Source organism: Phaethon lepturus, unplaced genomic scaffold (genome assembly GCF_000687285.1).
Source record: "Phaethon lepturus isolate BGI_N335 unplaced genomic scaffold, ASM68728v1 scaffold13052, whole genome shotgun sequence".
Taxonomy (NCBI): Eukaryota; Metazoa; Chordata; class Aves; order Phaethontiformes; family Phaethontidae; genus Phaethon; species Phaethon lepturus.
The window spans coordinates 31,687-51,765 of NW_010521297.1; the positions used below are offsets into that span (position 1 = coordinate 31,687).

Genomic DNA, 20,079 nt, shown 5'->3' on the forward strand with positions numbered 1-20,079 from the left:
GCAAATTGTTCCAAGAGGCAAACTCTTTCCTCTACAGCAAGCACCACTGAACTCAGGATAGGATATAGGATATCCACTGAAAAGGCTTTCACAGTACTAGGATACAATTCCCTCTATGAATGACTGGAGTTCCTGGTATGGAGGGATGTTTGCTTTGTGCTTATGTTTTATATTACACTCAAAGCTCTACACTAGCCCTCATCCCTCAAGTACTCCCATCAAATCAAAGATGGGATAAAATAGTGACTACGCATCTTACCTCTTCCAGTATGCCAGAGATGTCAGCAATGGGTAGTATGGGGGTTTAGGACCACTTTTGCCTTTCCTAATTTAAGCCCTTGAGTCATGTGACAGTTATCTGCCTGACACTGTTTTTCCTTCCAGAGGGTGCGTATCTAACTCGCACTGGTATTTTATGGCAGTCTAATTATATACTCAAAAAGTTTCCCATGAAAATATATCAACATTTTCATTTAACCACTTCAGGACATGTAAAATACCACAGAGCAGCAAATCTGTGCCGTGTTAGCTTTTACTGGGTGAGAGATAGAGGCAAGACATACACAGGGAGCAGGCAGATGGGAGACTCAGAAGTAGCTGAAAGAGATGATCTATGAGACAGGTCTTGCCCTGTTTATGACTTCTTCATGACTCCTCTTCCTGATACACCTCCGCTTGCCCTTCATAGGGCAAAATTTCCCATAATTTTTCTTATCTGCTGATAAACATACGCACCTCATCTCCCTGCAGCCTAAATAACATTTCGTAGTAACGTAATACAGTCACAAAAAAATCAGCAGTTATTACTTCATCTCAGGGATGAACTCCAGCAAAAATATGCAAGAAGGTGTCCTGGTTTCAGCCAGGGTAGAGTTTATTTTCTTCACAGAAGCTAGCGTGAGGCTATGTGGCTAAACCACGACAGAAGGTTAAGGCAAGAGTTGACATCTGATATTCTGAAAGAAACTGTGATAATACCATTATATTGCCATTTGTTTTTACTTTTTCCTCTGGGATTTGAAAGGCTATTCCTCACTTAAAAGGTAATGCAATCCAAAATGATGAATTCCCATTCTAAATGTGAAAAAAATAACCAAAATCATTCTTGGCCTACAATGGGTTCAAAGCACGTCAGAAAGCGCTCTTCAAATTTCCATCTACAAACAAGAAGAGATAGAAATAAAATACAGATATCTCTCAGGCCTTGTCCCTACTACAGGCCAACAATCTACCAACGTTAACATCAACTGTCTTGGTTATGAGCATATTTCTAACTGAGGGGCCAAACCTGGACCAGAGCTCTATCCCCTACAGTGCACATGAAACATGACTAGGGAAGCACCAGGGGAGAACAGAGGCACTTCCAGCAGCTGCTCGGAGGCTGTAACTCTGCAGTCTACGTAGCAATGTACCTCCACAAACAGCAGCAGAAGCTTCTTCATTTCTAGTCTTATTTTACAGCCTTTAGAAAAGTTACAGTTCTGCTCCCCTCAGGTCAACCTGGGGAAGCCTATGGGCAAGAGCACCAGTACTAGAATCTGCACTGGAATAGATTCTTCTGCAATACCGTGGCCGAAATAAATTGTTTGTCATTACAGGAGGGTTCCAGGGCTCCAGGCCCCTGAAAATCAGGGTAGATTTTTGTGGGGTCTCAGTCACGTCATGGATTACCAGGGAGTCCCACTTTGCGTTTCAAAATGTGTGTTTGCTCAGACACTGTGCCATAAACCTACCCTTGGTAAGTTTAGTTCTTTACCTGATTTTCCTCATGGCTTTTTCCATTTTCTAGTTTTGCAATGGGCTTAGGTTTTCTTAGCTTTAAGTTGCCCATTTCAGGCTTTAGAGCGTAGTCAATTACAGCCTGCTGCTTGTGCTGCTGAGTATCTTCCAAAGGCAGATGTCTTTCCTCTAAGACAGCAGCATTATCTGGATAATTTTCTTTGTTATCATCATCTCTGTAAGAAAATAAAATTGAAATGCATCAGGTAGGACTTTAGACACTTGTCAAAACATTATGAAGGAAGAACAGCAACAAGTTCTTAGCTATTCAGGGCATTTTAATTTTACCAAGCTGAGTAGTCTACACACCAAACACTGCATATGTTAGTAAAACGGATCTGAAAGGCTACTGTTTATTGTCAAATCACAAGCTAAACTATCGTTGGTATTGTATTACACATTCAACTGTAGAGCCATTTAAGTAAGACTAGTTTTAGAGGCATTCTTTGGCTTCAACCCTATAGTTCATATACCTCAAAATCTGAAACTTGCCCTGTCTAATGATTCACACTAGGTTATAATCTCACAAAAATGTTGTAACGTACAATAATTCTTCCCTTCTGACAGTCTCTGTTTTCGAGGGCCTTTGGACAAAGCAAGGGAGGCAGGAAGGCATACAAAGTAGGGTTTGAGCAGCCAGAGATGTGTTTGGGTGGAAGGGACAAGTATGCGCTCCCAGTTTGGAGAAAAGGTTTTCCTGTATAACAATACATCTGGTAGTTTAAACAGACACTGTTGCTCACAGATGCTCCGTTAAGCACTGAATCTGGGACAGGTATTCTTGAACTCCACTTAGCCTACCAACCTGTCTTAAGACGACCGTGCTAGTCTTATCCACACCCAATCAATCCAACCTTCGACTGGTCTAATGCTCCTGGGAGCATCTCCCTGGCACCATTAAGAAAGGTACCGCAATGCAAATGCAAGGCTGCCTGCTTAGTTGGCAGGATGAGAAGATCGGCATTACTGCTCTGAAATCCCTGGCTGTTGCTTAGTTTGCAGGTGGAATTTCAGATGCTAGCTTTAGCTGGTAAAATCCTAATGGTTAGCTGAGAGATGACCTCTCTCCTGGAGTGAAACTTCCACAACCGAGGAAATCAAGGACTACTGAATTAAACTCCCCAGAGATATTTTTAGAAAGCATAACTTGCTAATTCAGTGTTTTCTCCTAAGGATTCTGAACTGCTAAACCCACTTTCCATCTGTGGCCCATCAGCATCCAGATGGATGCTCACAGGGTGCCTATGGAGCTAAACACCATTGCTGCCCATGCCTTCTGTGAGTGTGCTCCAAGGCAGTTGTTATAGTTACAGGGTAGGGTACTTTATATCCTATGGGCATTTCAAGAACGTGCAGAGGTGTTGCTAATTTTAAGGTATCATCTGATTTAAAAATCTTTCTGAAAGGTTAAGTTGCATTCTCTAGCAATCAACATATACTAACATAGCCATGAGAGACACATGCCTCAAGAATATTTCAGTTAAATTACAACTTGAAGAACTTCTTTTCACAGAGACACTCATCAATGAGCATATCCTTGCACAGTTGCAAAACTCCATTTACTACTTTGTATCAGCTGCTGTACAGTAAAGTTCAATGTATTAGCATCAGAGCTGCATCTGAATGAAAGTAATGTTATGTGAAGTTAAGGACACAGACCATAATATATTTACTTATATAGTAACAACATTAATTAATCTTAATATTGTTTACACATAAGTATACAGATAAATATGCATTTCCCTGAAATACTAATAGCCTCAGCAGGTAATATCCCAGAAATCCTGCACTCCCTTGAGAATAAAGGTGTTTTTCTAGTTGTTTAACAGAAGCACTCTGAGCTTTTTTTATTGCCAACGGATTTCAGACAAAATTTGCAGAATACCTGGCGCTGGAACTGGCTGCTTGATCTTCATGTGCAGAGTCTGAATCCCCATCACACCTTGAAAATGGATACAAAACAATTGCTGATTTTTGGCCAGCTGCAGAAATTTAGCTGTTAATAACATGACAGTGCAGCTCAAAGTATAAACACATTTCTCCTTCTCACACTCTAGCTGGAGTCATTTAACGCCATAGCTGCTCTGTAATAGTCTAAATCTCAGAGGAAGAAGAGGATTTGAGTTGTTAAGTGTACATAATTTGGTATATAATTTTCAGCCAGACGGAAATAATCATCACAAAGAATTCAGATGTTACCATAAAAATTACAGGAAAATTAGAAGAAATTCTGTGTTTTAATTGCTTATTGTATAGTTCACATTAAAAAAAATAATTAGAAACAATCGGCTAAGGGTGTTTTTCTCCTAGACTCACAAAAATATTAACTATAGTAGGGTAGTCATTCTTTGTGCAGCAGGAAAAAGAATCCCCAAATAAAAGTGATTGTTAGTCTTAAAAAGTGAGCTAGCATAATTTTTTAAGATGCCTGAAGAATCATAAGCAATTACATCCCCTTAAGTTACAAACAACAGAATTGTCATAAGGCTGCCTAATCAAGAGAAGTCTTGATGAACATGCTAACGCAGTGTTGAATACTATATTGTGCAGCATGGCTGAACTTTGCAGAATGATGTAGCCGCGAAGCCTATGAGCAATCTTTCTTCAAATAAATGTACATATATATGCATACGCTCCTAAAAAAAAATATGCATACACCCTTTCTAGGTATTATTTCTGGGGAAAAGTCAGGGCCCTCGCCTCACCCTCTATTCATAGTCACAAGGCACAGGCACTCACCAGGCCTGGAAAACTTCAAGTTTGCTGGCAGAGGAATCTCTTCATTATGGGGGAAGCAGCCTGTACTTCTGCTGACTTCTTAAATTTTCAGAAGAGCTGCCCCACTTAGGGCAGAGCACATTAAGTGATAAATTCATAGCTCTGTGTTGCAATTTGATGGCAAGGTTTCTAATATATTCTAGTATCTTTATCAAAAGATAAAACTGCAGCAGAAAATATTTAAAGGGACACTCAAGTGTTTACAATTCCTGAATACATCAGTATACGGATGAAAGCATTTGCTGCTCACAAATGGAACATATAACTACAGTTGCAGTTGACCCCTAATCACACAATATTCCTGCAACAGGCTGGGTTCTCCCCACGAGGCAGGGTGGGATGACAGATGGAAGATAGGGTTGATGTACAAAATGGGTAAATTCATTGTAGAAACCTAGCTGCCTTTGCCTATGGATGCCAGCCACACCTTCCCCTCTGCTCTATCACTAATTACCTTACAGGTCTTTGACACCAGCAAGGTGTGAGGATATACTGGGGGTATGAAGAAGGAAGCCCAGTATGAGAGGCACGAGGAACCTGGATGGAAAACATGATGGAAAATTTCGGAGGGAGAAAAACATAGCAAGAAAATGCGCTGTGAGGAGACGCTGCCAAGGTCAGAGCTGGATGGACAGAGCTCGAGAGTACGGTAAGATGCCATCAGGCATGCTGTGCACCATGGGCCAGGACACAGTCAACAAAACACAGGGACCCTCTAAAGGGACAAACTTCTCCCTCCTGTGTGTGCCACAGGAAGAGGAGGTGAGAGGAAACAGCTCTGCTGCCAGCTTTTGCTCACCCCCTGCTCTCACCAGTCACCACACTTGGCAGCCTTTGGTCATGAAAGACCATTTTGGTGACTGGGAACACTCTCTGGAGGGATGACAGATGACTGAGCACAGATCCATCAGCCAAGTCTATGTGTGCATAGACTCCTTAATTTGGGGAAGTGCCCTGAGGGTAGCTTTCCCTGAGCCGGCTGTAATGAGGTGATCTTGAGAAGTAGAGATCCTAACTTAGCATCCAGCAACTGATAGAAGTTATAAAACAAGACAGAACTTATAAACAACGTAAGTAAGCATGACAAAATGTATTTGAATAACCAGACAGCAGTAGATAGGAAAGATAAGCAATAAATGAATCAGAGAAGACTGAGTCCATCATGTAATAAAAAGATTGTGAGGAAGTTCAGAAGTAACACACTCTGAAATTGTTAACAGAAATTTTTCTCTTTGTAAGAATAACTATTAACCAAGAAAGCTCACTCACACAAGACAGTGCTTGAGGCTAAGACCATAGCAGGACCTTTAAAAAGATGAATCCATGATATAATGCAAATATCCATCATAAAAGCACCGAGTGTTTTTACCTTGGCTTCTTTAAGAAATGGAGCTTATGTGTTCATGTCACTTGTCTGCACATATCAACAGAGACGTGCACACACTCCTCTCCTCTCACCAGTAACTTGGGAATCTTGTTGTCCAATTTGAGCTACATTTAACAGGTAGAGGGATATTAAGAGTTTGACAAGTTTTGTGAAAGCCTGTGGCCACATAATAGAGTTCCCACCAACTCAAAAACTGGAGCAGCATCTAACACATTCCTAAAACATTAGAGAATACGCCAGAACAGCTTCAAGCCATAAATCGATATGGGTTTGAAGCTTACATTGGGCAGGAAGTATGTCTTTTGACAAAACCAGTGATGTGAATCCTTTTCCTTCAGTGCCGAATCTAACTACTGACTGATGGTTATGTCTCTTAAATGTAAATACATCCATTACTGGTCTTATGGCACTGGCCAGAGTCAGGGCAGAGATGGGATCCCAGTCTAGATAGACTGCTGCTCTGACTGTTTATAGTACCGTCTCTGTAATTTTCTTACAAGGATCTCTGGTTTAATGGGATTAGCTTTCTTAACTTTATTCCATTTTCACCTTTCCATAGAAGCCATTTCAGTACAACTTGACAACTGCTCCCTTTTGCTGACTTGACCTTTAAGATGTTCATGTGAACAACCTCTAACCCAGCTCCATGCTGGAAGCTTAGCAGCCCCAGGTACTGGCCTTGTTTGAAGAAATGTTCCTGAAAGTATTGTAGCACTGATTTTATAACTTTCAGGAAGCCCCGAATTGCCTTTGCCACAAATAAAGACAGAAATTGTCAAATGAGGATGTCTAAAGTTGCATGGCAAGCTCTTTATTCAGCTAAATAAAAGTAACCTATTTTCAGATACAGCCAGCACAAACAACTAGTGCTGAAATCAGTAAGAATTGTGTATCCTCAGCAGTTCTAAAAAACAGGCTTTGAGGAGAGGATCTGGACAGGATTTAGGGAAATCAACTCTGGAAACCAAGTTTGTTCATTTGGACAATGCTTTTCAGATGTCATTGTTCACTTGCTTTGTTTTCTAAAAGCATGTTTCTATTTCTATGTTTGGGAAGGGAAGATTAAATATGCAAGCCCCTGAAACAGACCCAGCAACAGCTTAAATGAGGGAGATTCACCCTTCAGGCAATGCCTGGCCCAGCCCCAGCTCTGCCACGCTGCTGCCTCTGAGCTCGGCACAGCACAGCACCGTCTGCACCCCTCTCCCTTTCCCCAGGACAGTGCTGGCACTACGCAGTCAGCTTTTACACCATCCTGCCCCTTGTCTTAATGATCACATGAAGCACCACAGAGAAAGGCCATCACCTTCAAGTCCCAGAAACCTCAAGGGTGAGGCAGACACAGGGGCCGCTCCAGGGGAGTATCTATAGGAAATAACGGATGTACTTAGGGATAGAGAAAAGGGAAGGAGAAAGAAAGATGGAAAATGTACTATCTGTAATCTGGTTATTCTTCTGTGAAGGGGGAGCATTCCAGAATTTTACAGATCACAATTCAGCCCTTAGGGGTTGAAAATAGGGACAGAGGAAAAAAATAAAAAACGACTTAATGATTTATTAGCTTCTGTTAAGTCTTTCCATATCTGCCACAATCACACAAAAAGAGTGACTAACTTAAAAATCTTAAATAAAGCAAGGCAATGTAAGCAAATAAAATGAAGCAGTGTATGAGAAGGAAATTATTTGGTTCCCTGTAAAATGTTGCTTTTCCTGTAGTGATTTTGACAATACTTAGGGATGGCTCAGGCAATTACAACTTGGCCTGCTTTCAGAATGTATTCTGTCCCCACAAGACTTAGGCAAACAGCTCACTATCTAGCTAGGTTTTATAAAATTATGAGCATTTTAGCAGTGTAAAACTCACCTAATACACAAACAAATCTATCAATCATTTAGTTCCTGAGAAACTGCTTGGCACATTACTGCTGAAGAATCTTCCCCAAGAGCTTTTGAAACAATCAAAAGCATGCAAAATAATAATGTAGAGAACACAAAAATTTCAGTGTTTTAGACTGAAATAGAACAAATACCATTTCATTTGTAATAGTTCCTAAAGCCTTTGCCTTTCTAACTTTCTAATGTTCTCCCTTGTCCTATTCTGTTGTTCCTGTAAAACAACAACAAAAAATCAATATATATATCCTTATAATCATGATATATATATATGAAAGGCCTTCTAATGAGTTCATGGAATTGATTACAAAGAAATGACATATTTGGCACTTGACCTGTCTAAATAATGTATAGCTGGGTTTTTTTGAAGTGTTTGCAGAGAATTTTTTTTTCTGATAATGCTTGGAGGAAGCACAGACCATGTGTTCTTAGAAAACTGACATACTTGTGTTTGTCAAGATCATCAGTACCAGAAATGAGCGATATTCTCACAGGAGATTTATCCTACACTGAAAATCATGCATTTAAACATGTGTGATGTGCATCAAACATATGTTCTCCCAGAAAGGTATTTCACTGATAGATGGTCACAGAGCATGTAAAGGCAGCTGTTTCATGCAATCCTTCCCGTACAGTCAGTAATATTCTTAGATTACAGAAAAGGGAATAAAAATATATGACAGATAGCTTGGGACTTCTCACATACCGCTTACAATTATTCTCTACGGTAACTAAAATAATCATTCTTATTTAAAAATAAGGACATCTTTAAAGCGTTCACTTACTCTGCTAAAGCTGTCGTGTTGAAGGAATTATCCTGAATGCTGAAACAGAAACAAGAAAACATCAGATAAGTCAGCAAGGCAGGCAGGCTCCCTGTATTCTTCTCAGTTGTAGGAACACATGCACAAACATGGTATCGCAAGGCAAGTCTCTGTGTGTTAGCTCTACATGCACGACTGTACCTTCGGCTGCTCTGCACATGCTCATAATCAAGGAACCATAGGGATTAGTCCTACAACACTCACAGAGCCCATCCAGCAGTGCTTTGAATTAATACAGGGATGCAGGTACTCCGTGCCTCGCGTCTCAGAAAGGAATCATATTCTTTTATAACTGTAACAGTGCTGCTAATAAAGGCTTAGGTTTACAAATAAGTATATGGCATTCCATCCTTTAAACATCTGCTCTATGTAATTGGCTCATCAAACACAGTTGTTTTTATTACTTAAATAGGGTTGCTCAGCTAAGATCTCTGGAGGTTTTTTCTTCTTGTTTAGTGGTCTCTTACACACTCAGCTCATGGCCAAACCCCAGGGGATGCTATGAAAAAATAATCTGGCAGAAACAACAGTTCAAGTAGCAAAAGGTTATTTAAGCTAACAGCAAGCAACAGATGAAACCGTTCCTATGAAAGGAATAGGCTGCTGTGCTCGTGCAACAAAATGTTTCACACCTGATGTAATGCATTCAGTAAGGGTCAACTCAGGATACCATAAACTGCTGTTTTTGAGGCAGTGGTGGAATTCCCCCTCGAACAACACCTCTCAAATCCAGTAAATACACTGTTGGATCACCCTGAAATCTTATAGCAGCAGAAAAAAAAAACCAAACAAACAAAACAAAAACCACCTCACTGCTACATACCAGAGCTGGGATTTTTTTTTTGTTTGGGTTGGGGAGAAGACAATGCAGACAACAGCACCTTATGAGCACTCTCGATTGTGACAATGGCACCTCGCAGGTGACGGCACCAAGTGGAGCAGGGATACAGAGAGGTGCGGCATCCTCCTCCCCGCAGCAGCTTGTGCCGCTGCATGGCCTTGACACACATTCCCCAAGCAGCAGCAGCCTCCAGGAGCCACAGCCGTGACAATTTCTCTTCTCTCACCAACAGCACTAACAACTTATCTTATCTTCAACTCTTCCCAACCTTCCTACCTGCTTGCACACACAGTTTCGCTCTTTTCTTTCCCATATTTGTATATATGTCGATTTATATAATGGCAAAAAATCACCTGGGGGTCAGAATATCACAGCTAGCCTAGAGGGACTTCTGCCCTACGGTGTAGTAGGTTTTGTGAGAGAAGGGTGAACAGAAAAGCTAAGTATAACGGTTAGCATTTAAATCTTGCCTTAGACCTAAAATGTAAAAATTTTCTCCTCCTGTCTCCAGTATCTTGGGTCTGATGGTACAAATATAAATTTCTTTATCGTTTTTCTATTTGCAGGAGAGCACCTGAAAAAAGCAAGGTACACTTATAGCTGTCGTGGCAATCAAATACTCAATTTACATATTCAAGAAGTACAAGGCCATATAAAAAATCTGATCTTATTTTTAATAAATATATTTCAGAATGCCTAAGTGCTTTAGCTCTTGATTTTTAATGGTCAGACTAGTTTACAGCTAGCCTTTTAAGCGTGTAATGGAGGAATCACAACTTTTTATCACAAAATCACATTGATAAGCATCACAGCTTGGTCATGAGCTTAAAGAGAGACTGAGTATTTACCCCACTCCCCTACATATACCCACACAACAAGGGGAGCAAACACAGAATGCTCCTGTAAACATAACTTCTCCATTTCTACGTGCAAAAGTTAAGGTGAAGTTTTCTGCTAATTCATGCCTTGTGCAAACATACCACAGGGCTTTGCTGCCATTACTAGTAACAGAACATGACTAATCAGTTTGTGAAACAGGGATGCTTTAGAGTGAGAACAAGTTGAAAATGTCATCACTTTTCCATTGTTTATCTGAACTTCAGTGCTATACAGCTGTTGCTAAATCTCTTCTAGGCAAGCACTTTACATTTACTTCAGGTCACTCTTTTTAAAGATGGTGCTTGACCAGTTTTACTGGATAGTCTCTTCTTACAGGGTTGTGAAATCAATCCACAAAAAACAATCCACAAAAACCAGGATAGTATTAATAAATACATAAAAGTAAAGGCCAAGTAAAGCCAGGATCCTGTTTCAGCGCTAATCTCCCAATCACATAGATGAAGCCATCCTACTCCTGGGGGAACCCAAAGGAGGAACTACAACGGACTCACAATAACTTCTTTTCCTCACAGAAGGAACACATTTCTCTTTAGGGGCAAAAGCTAATCTCACTAACGATGCTGGCTTGGGCCTATTGGCTGAGTCTGCTTCCTATCACATGCTCTGGGTGAGACTAGAGCAGGCAAAGAGCCCTTGGCCTTACCCTGCCTTACAAGGCAGAGCCAAAGATGGTTGAACCTGCGTCTCTGTTTCCCTCTAAGTCCCAGGCACAGGGAAAACATAATACTGCTGTTACCTCCTCCTTTTCAACAATGACATTAAAGTCAATTAAGCCTGTAATGCTATAAAACATCACTCTTCAAAATACTGAAATTGTCAGTGACAGATGTATTTCATTGCCACATTCAGACGACGTCAGATCTCTCATCATCCTAAAGTCCCAATGAAAATAATGCTATACCTATAAGTGAAGTAAGCTTTGGACTTCGCCACTGAGTAGCAGATTTACTTCTAAGGACTTCATGACTTTGAAGTAATTAGAATCAATATTTCTGAAATTATGAAAAGAAAAGCTTTTACATCAGTTTTTCCTTATTTATGCCGAACAGCTTAAGTGATTAATATTTTTGCAGTATCGTATCTATGGAAAGATACTTTCTCTGTTAAAAAGCTCCCCAATTTATACAGTTTTTTTCTCATCCTCTTTTGCCAGATGTTGATCAAGGCAACATAAATATCACATGCCACATTCTCAGCTGACAACAAAAATGTTGGAGAACTCCAAACCAAACATTTAACCTATATTTTGGAGATACCAGGATTCAGAAATACGTTGCTATTCACTTCTGAAAAATTGACTGATATATTGCCTATTTGTGGCTGACAAATAGATTGGCATTGAAATTCCATTTTTTATTTGGTTTGTATGATCAAGAGAATTACTGTTAGGTCAGAAGGAAGACTGAAACAGGAATCACTTAGCCTCCATCTCAATTTTGCACATAATAGAGACTCATACTCAATATAAATGATAAGTTCATAAGCTCAGACAGCATTAGTTGGTACTATAAACATGTAATAGGCAGTGAAGGCTTTACAAAGACAGTATGGTCTAGCTGCAGAAGACGGCAAAAGAAGAGAGGTAGCGAGACAGAAGTTGTCAGAAGTGGTTCTGGCCTCAGGAGAACAGAAGAAAGCGCAACAATCAAGATCGAAAGGCCAGAAAAAAAGGAGGAATAGTGAAGCTTGCCAAGCTACAGTCGTCTAAATGGTCACAAACACAAATACTCACATGCACACACAAACAACTCTCTGTAGACTTTGTGGCAGCTTGGTTTCACCTGCAGAACAGAACCTTTGCCTCCATTTCCATTAGTTGCTCATGTCAGTAAATGACTCCATTCTCTTAAGGGCATTTCTGACTCGGGTAAATGATGAGGCCTTTCAGCCTTAACTACAGAATAATGAATTTGTATTGGGAAATAAACTGTATGTTTAGAGGGAGAATTACATATTTACATGAGTATCTGAATACCCTGAACTCTCTAAGGTTCTGGGAAAGTTAGTATTTCTGCATTTAATATCTACTATCTAATGACAAATTCAGTGCAATCCTATAGGGTGTGATTAGCATTTATTACAAGACTATTTTCTTTATTATTATTTGTGATTCCAGAGAGTCCAAAGTGCTCATGCAGAAATTGCTGCATCAGAGGCAATTACATATTGTGCTATGGCTAGGCCATACAAGGGAGCTGCACCAGACACTGTGGAGGGACACAAGAGATGCCGTACGACACGCTGTGTGTGATGAGGAGCCCAAGGTGACTCCCTCCAGCTCTGGGAAGATGTTACTCATGTTCCACTACCCAAATAAAGGGAAAGTTGGAATGATTTCCCTCCTACTGCCTCTCTGCATGAAGTCAAGACATCCCTGCCAGAACCAGCTGAGCTCAGAGACTCATAAAAATATTGAGCAAATTTGTTTGCCTTGGAGTACATGTGTTCCTGCCAAGTAGCAGTACCCTGAGGTGCTCCAACAGTCCTTTGTCTCCCTCTCAAATTGTACCAACACAGAGACACACTCATACACCTGTATGCACACACAGCATATGCTGTCACAGATGTACTGAGTCTGGCTGTGATGGAGTTAATTTTCCCCACAGCAGCCCTCATAGTCCTGTGCGTTGTACTGCTAGCTACGAAGGTGTTGATAATACAATGGTGTTTTGGCTACTGCTGAGCAGTGCTGTCTCTCCAACATCCTCCCCTCACCAGTAGGCTGTGGGTGGGCAAGATCTTGGGAGGGGGCACAGCTGACCCAAACTGGCCAAAGGGACATTCCATACCATATGATGTCAGCTCAGCAATAAAAGCTAAGAGAAAGGAGGTGGAAGCAGGCGCCATTCGTTTTTTACGTTTGTCTTCTGGAGCAACTGCTAGGTGTACTGAACCCCTGCTTCCCGAGAAGTGGCTGGACATCACCTGCTGATGGGGAGTAAAGAATAAATCTTTTGTTTTCCTTTGCTTCAGCATGCAAACGCTGCTTTTGCTTTATTAAACTGTCTTTATCTTGACCCACTTGTTTTTTCCATCTTATTTTCTCCCTGTCCTGTTCTGCTGAGGAGGCCAGTGATAGAGTGGCTTGGTGGCACCTGGCATCCAGCCAGGGTCAACCCACCACACTGGACAAAATACATTCAATTCCGCCAAGAAGCGGATTAAATATGCTTGTTTGTGAGGTCACACTACTACTTCTGGGGTCACGCTTATGACAGAACACTCTTATTTAAGCAGAAAAACTGAGGGACTCTGCAGTAACTCATCTCTGCCTTCAGCAAGTCCATTCTCTTCCAACACACAGGATTTTCCTATGGGATAAGAGCAGGGATCATCCTGCAGCAAAATACTAGCCCTGTGGTTCGCTCTAGTGCCTTGCCCTTTCTTCAAAAGTAATCCCGGAGGATACTTTTGCTATTTTCCAATCAGTAAGGCATAAACTAAGGAGCTGCCATGTGAGAGAACTCGCATGCCTCTTTCCTGTAGTGATAAATACTGAATGCTACACTCTACAGCTCAAAACATTCATGTGTTTACCGACTTGCTTTCTTGACATGCAGTCCACGTTTTTATGGGTAACATTCTCAGAGACATCAGAAAACATCTTAAGGCAAACTAAAATACAGTAATTACATGAAGAAGCTGGTTAGTAAGCACTCAATCCAGTTTCTATATCTGTGATTTTCTCAGTGACCTAATTAGCACATCATCTGAGTGAATGGACCTGGGGGAAAAAAAAGCATTCTGCTGATCTTGCTGTATGTCTTAAAATGCACAAGCTCATGCAGGAAGAGACTCAAGCTGAGCGTAGGTGCAGACACAGTTGTCGTAATCCAATCCAGGGCAATTCCATAAGGTGCATATACATTGGGTTGGATAAACTGCAACTGCATAGGTTATATTTCCTGAAGATATTTCAGTGAGCAATCAAACTGCACATATTTCCTTACTCAAGCCTTCTAAGCAGTGGGCCCATGAATCTCATACACACTCCCATACTACACCCAGCTTCACACTGGGGGACATACATCTACCCTGTAGCTCAGAAGGCACAGCCACCCATCAGTTATTTTAAAGAGAAAAATATCATGTAAATGCACAACTTTGTGCAGACTGGAAATTCTGCTTTGTGAACCACTTCAGTCTCATCACTTGGGTCACATTTCTGCAGCTCAGGTGCACACACCTGAGCAAGCACTAACCCTGCCAACGGGGAAACCTCCCAAGACCATGGGCAACCACTGGGGCAGGGAGCCCACACTAAGCTCCCTGCTGGAAGGCTACACTGCTGCTGGTGTCCTGGTTACTTAGTATAAGCCTACTCTATATAGGTCTGCTGACTTGAGCAAGTGTGCTAAGCTGGAAATGTAGCACTGTGCCTCTAATTTTGTTATTAAAGAACAAGCTGCTTTATACATCGTCTCTACTGAAAATCTCTGTAGAGATGCCAAAGAATGATTATCCAGCATGCACCAGACTGCATGATAAACCTAATTGTACCAGTCAAACTGGTGCTAGTGACTGAGCCATTATAGGCACTAAAACTTGCTTGACTGCAGTCATCCACTGCAGATAATTTAATGCCACCAGAGATGACAAAACTATTTCCAGCAAGTTTACACCAAAGTCAGGCTAGACTCAACACAGCACTAATTCAAAATCAGTTTTCCCTCTGAGCATTACAAGATGGGGAAAAGTACACACACAGACATACACACCCTAATTCTAACTGAGGTGCCCAGAATGCTTCAACAGATCACTACACCTAAAAGTAAACATTCTTATTTAAGAAGCCTTAATCTTTACCACTACTTACTTAAGAAAACGCCAGAGTTGCAAGAGTGGTCTCTCTGAATTAATTTATCTGCCTGATGTGTCTGCAAGCTCACCATGTTCCTTGTGCTTGTGATAGCAGGAAGAGAAGAGAGGCAAATAAAGGCAAAAGTGGTGGTGGCTTTTTGAAATAGTGTTCCCTCCTTTTTGTCTGAGCTATCTAACAGTGCAGGGATGCTGCAGGGCCACGTTCCTCCTCTACACTCCCAGTCTGATTATTTTAGAGGCCTACTAAGAAAAACAGACAACATTAACAGTATTAAATATTATTATTTTAAGTTTAAGTTATTAAGAAGAATTAGCATCTTGTCAACATCAAAATTAAGGAAAGCCAGAATTAGGAAGTTCCATACTTTGTGTTTCTTCATCTGAAGACAACTACAGAGAACTAGACAGCTCAGCCAGGAGGAGATTTCACTCTCAAACATTTAACTATTTCCTTTTCTTACTAAGAGTGCAGATCTTGCTGAACAATTGGAATGTGATCATATAGGTAGAGGCCAGACTGTAATGTATGAACAAATGTACAGCTTTCCCAGCATTTTCCAATACAAAATTAAATGGAAAGGTGAACTTGAGCTAAACCACATTCTCAAAAAGTTGAATATTTGAAAGTAAAAGGAAAAACAATGAAAGAGCTGCTCATACATTCAAAAACCATTAATGCCTTTCTCTGTTGGGTCTGTGGATGAGTGGAGCCACACAATTTGGTTCTTGTTAAGCTCAGACACGAGAAAGACATATGCAAGATAGGTATGAAGATGCCCTCATGATTCTTGGCTGTCTTTTGGGGAGATGACTGTCACCATCTAGAGCAATGCTCATTATACTGGGTAATCTATTTGTTTTCTGAAAGCAAAAAATAAAGAAGAAAGCACATGCTTTTTTTTTTTTTCTCAGACTTCCCCTTGCAGAGCTCTTCCTCACGACCTGCAAATCCAATTGTGGAACCTGTGTGCACATACACACACACATACGCATGTATAAACGTATTTATGTTTCTTCCAAACAGCTATTCACAGAACCATAAACCTGAAAGACTTCAGTATTTGACTTTTTCCACATCCATCTGTAGCAGTATACTTATTTATGATGTACTTTGCAAATCTTGCCCACTATCCTCCACTTAACTAGCAGAGTAATACATACTACCCTGGTTCACCTGTAGCTTTATCTTCCCAGCAGCACAGAAGCCAGAATGACATAAACCAAAATCTATACCAATGTAGAAGTCACATAACAAAACCAACTTACAGCAATTGCTGCCTAATGTCAGAGCTTATTCTCAGTGACATGTAGGCAACACTTCTTTCATTAGCATTATCCAAGAGCTCCATTATCTGCAATTACGTGTTTTCAAAGGGCACCTGGCCTTCTCCCCAAGCATGCAGGGTGCATCACATGACAACCACTGATTAGTCCTATTGATGTCTGAGGGACAGTTCAGGTAACATTAAAAACAGATTCACACTGAATCCCCTCTAGGCCTCTTTCTAGTTTACAAAATATATGTGTGTGTATTTCTATGCTCTGATTACAAGCAGAAAACACCAACAGGCTGCTCTCAGAGGGCTGGGCAACTGTACAGGAGGTCCATGCAAAGCTGTGCTAGTTTACACCACCCAAGGATGTTGCCCACGATACTTGCCCAGCAGGGCTGACCCTTTGATCTGATATGCCCGCATACTTCTGGGTATAAAGCCAGACAGACCTTTCAAATCCTTGAATATTTCTTTTTCATAGCTTGCTTACTACTTTCTATTTTTGTTGCACTGCAGGAAAATCTAACTGCTACAAGACAGGTTATGAAGTATTAATGTATAAACTAATCAGAGATATGAAATGTAAAACTACACCATTATATGCCACTTAACTTCAACACAAACTACTTCCTATTTATGAATTTAGATCGTATTCAGAGAATTCTGAATAACCACTACTGTTTGTGTGACACCAAGAGTGATCGCTAAAATTCAGAAAGAGAACAGTAATAAATGCAGTTACAAAAGTATAAACGGTAACTTAAGAGTCCCGTAGCATAATAACCAACCAGAGCCACTTCTCATTTGGAAACAAAAGAAACTACAGGCAGTAACACACAGACATTTAGGAGTGAATTTAGCTTTACAGTGCACTCCTCTGCACATTTGAAATCTCTGAAAAACTAAAGATAACATTGCTTCTTACATCCGGGAAAAAAAAAGGAATCTCCATTTGCACACACAAGATACAACTGTACAAGACACAGGATCCCACAGAGAGCTTTTTGACCCCATTCACTGCAGACAACATCTTTATACATATGGATCTTGTTACTCCTTTGCCTAGTGTTTATTAATTTCAGGGGCTAGTAGGGTCAGAGAGAAGTTGATGTATTAAGTCAAAATTGATGTGTTTATTTACATGCCTTTTTCTGAACTTGCTGCAGGTATCACATAAATATAAAACCAAGACAGGTTCAACTTCTCACAAGCCCCTATGAGCCATGGTAAAAGCCTACCAAGAACTGCATTTTGTTAATTTATTTCTGGCTGTCAATTAATTTATAATATTTCTAATATTTCTCCCCAGCCATCTTACCTCTCACAGAGAGGAAAAGCTGTCCACATGGCAAAAAATTTTGGACAGGGAGAAAAGACAGAGAAGAATGTGATGGCCACAAGGAATGAAACTGATATCGGAGGACATAATAGGAAGGCACGAATGAAATCCAGAACAAATACAACATATGCAAACAATCACAATGTAAAACAATTGTGATGGGAAGCTGGGGGAGCTCCCTTCTGGGCATTAGCTCATCTATTTTTGTGGGGGTTTGTGAAGCTTCAGTTGCTCATTCTCATTTCCACCACAAAATTGCATGATAATGAATCCCACCATTTTTTTTCCCCAAGTTGTTTTTCTGAATTTCTATTCACTATAACGTATAGTCAATGACATTTGAAAACCACTGATTCAGACCATTAACTTTTCCAATATCATGATCCACTGACATCAGAAAAGCCTCATCAGTTATGGCATATTCCCCTGCACTTGTATTTCACCGAGATGCCAAGCCATTCAATATTAGCAGCCACAGTCAGTGGTCAACACCTGCTCCTTGCTGTTTTAATTTCTCCTCATAGCAAGTAGTCCTCCTCCATTTGGCTTCTATTTCTATCCAGGCTCGTCATCTGTGCTAGTGTGCTACCACCTACTATTTTAACTTACCAGAAGGAAAATGCATTGCTCCCCAGCACAGATAAAAGTTTGTTCTTCCAAAGTTTGAGAAAATGTTTAACTCTCAACACATTTTGGTTTTCTTTGTTTGTCCCAGTAAGCAAAATATGTTTCTTTTTTCTTTTAGATTGAGGGAAAGACAGAGGAAATTCTATTTCACCCGAATGCACATTCTCTGCAGATTATGTCTTTCAACACAGTAAAACAGCCAGGACAGGACACAGAACTCTACAGAAATTAAATAATACAATCCTGTTACATAATATTCAGCTTTGTGGCATAAAACCAGAACCCTACAGAAAATATAAGTAATGGCACAGAGATGTCTAATACGCGTGTTTGAGTTTACCTCCTCATTACTTAAAAGCATTTTCTTTCATGTGACAGTTTGTTTGGGGAAGAGATAAACCTGTGGCAGGCACTGAAACACAGGAAACACAGGACCTAATTTCCTTACAAAGCTGAGGAAATATCCACAGAACCACACACCATCTGTACTCTTGGCTTTTTATTCTCCTGCCGCACTGCGTACTGCTTAAGTGTGTGCACTTTTCTCTTGTGAGCTGGCTTGGTTCCCCTGCTGTGCAAGAAATATCCTGAGGTAGGACAGAGCCCAAGCGTGTCTGCAGACATGCCCTGGACCAGTGCCACTGGGACATCTCCATTTCTTAGGTAACCGAGTTTCTTGCCCCAAATACAGAGATCCGAGTTCTGGCATAGCCAAACCACAGGTGACCTACCACCTGTGGCACCACAGAAAGGTCGTTAAAACAGACCATGATTTTCATGAGGCCAAGCTCTGCAGCTCTTTCCAACCCCTAAGGGGAGGTCCCTTTCCAAGGACCAAGACAAACCTCACTCAGTGAGACTTTGTGCAAGAGCTGCCTTTTCGTTCTGACTTGCAATGTCTCACAGAGGTCTCCCGAATTAGTTCAGTAAACTGCTGAAGTGCACACAGAAGACAGCAGTCAGTCCTTTGGTTATAAAATTAATTCCATGGGGTTTTTTTCAGTTGCTTATTTGTTTTACTATGTTCTCATCCCAGGTTAGCAACAGCTTTGAAGGCTCAAAAAGAATTTGAAAGCAAGAGTTCTCTTTGGGATGACCTTGTACAGCTTTACAACAACTGATGACACTAAACCAATGACTCTCTCACATAAATTTGGTGCCAATGAAAACTACTTGTGACTCAAGTATTTCCTGTATAGATCTGCTGAAAGGATACAGAAGCATATGGCAAAGACATTTACGCAGGAAGCAGCTTCACCACTTTGCTATCTATTGCAATAGTTTTGTTACAAAAGGGCAGCTGAAAATTACTTTTCCCATTTGAGGCACTTAAACCCTTTGTTGTAAAGCACATTGAGTACTCTTCATGACATCTTCATGTTTTGTAACTCAAATTGTCTGTCCCCTGACCTGTTTGATAAACTAGAAAAAGCTGTTGGGGTTTTACATTATTCATCAGAGAAGTAAAAACAAGACATTTTCATTCTAATTTTAGTAATATTTTTCATTTAGCAGTCATGCAGCATCAATCAGCAAGATACCAGTCATGGAAGAAAGCTTTATTTCTAGATGAGCCATCCATTTTTAGAGAGAATAAGAGTATTCAGAAAAATTCT

The 20,079-nt window shown here is 40.6% G+C and overlaps 1 protein-coding gene across 1 annotated transcript in view; it reads right to left on the reverse strand.

The window, feature by feature from the left end:
* Positions 1 to 8,684, reverse strand: part of LOC104616452 (protein FAM13C-like) — a gene marked incomplete at its 3' end in the record, with an annotated part of 39,402 nt that extends 30,718 nt beyond the window's left edge. The window contains exons 1-3 of the mRNA XM_010281471.1: positions 8,623 to 8,684; positions 3,665 to 3,721; positions 1,757 to 1,955 (exon numbers count right to left, since the gene is read on the reverse strand). Of these exons, the coding sequence (XP_010279773.1) occupies positions 1,757 to 1,955; positions 3,665 to 3,721; positions 8,623 to 8,684 (318 nt within the window). The remainder of the gene's footprint in view (positions 1 to 1,756; positions 1,956 to 3,664; positions 3,722 to 8,622) is intronic.
* Between the last annotated feature and the right edge of the window lie 11,395 nt (positions 8,685 to 20,079).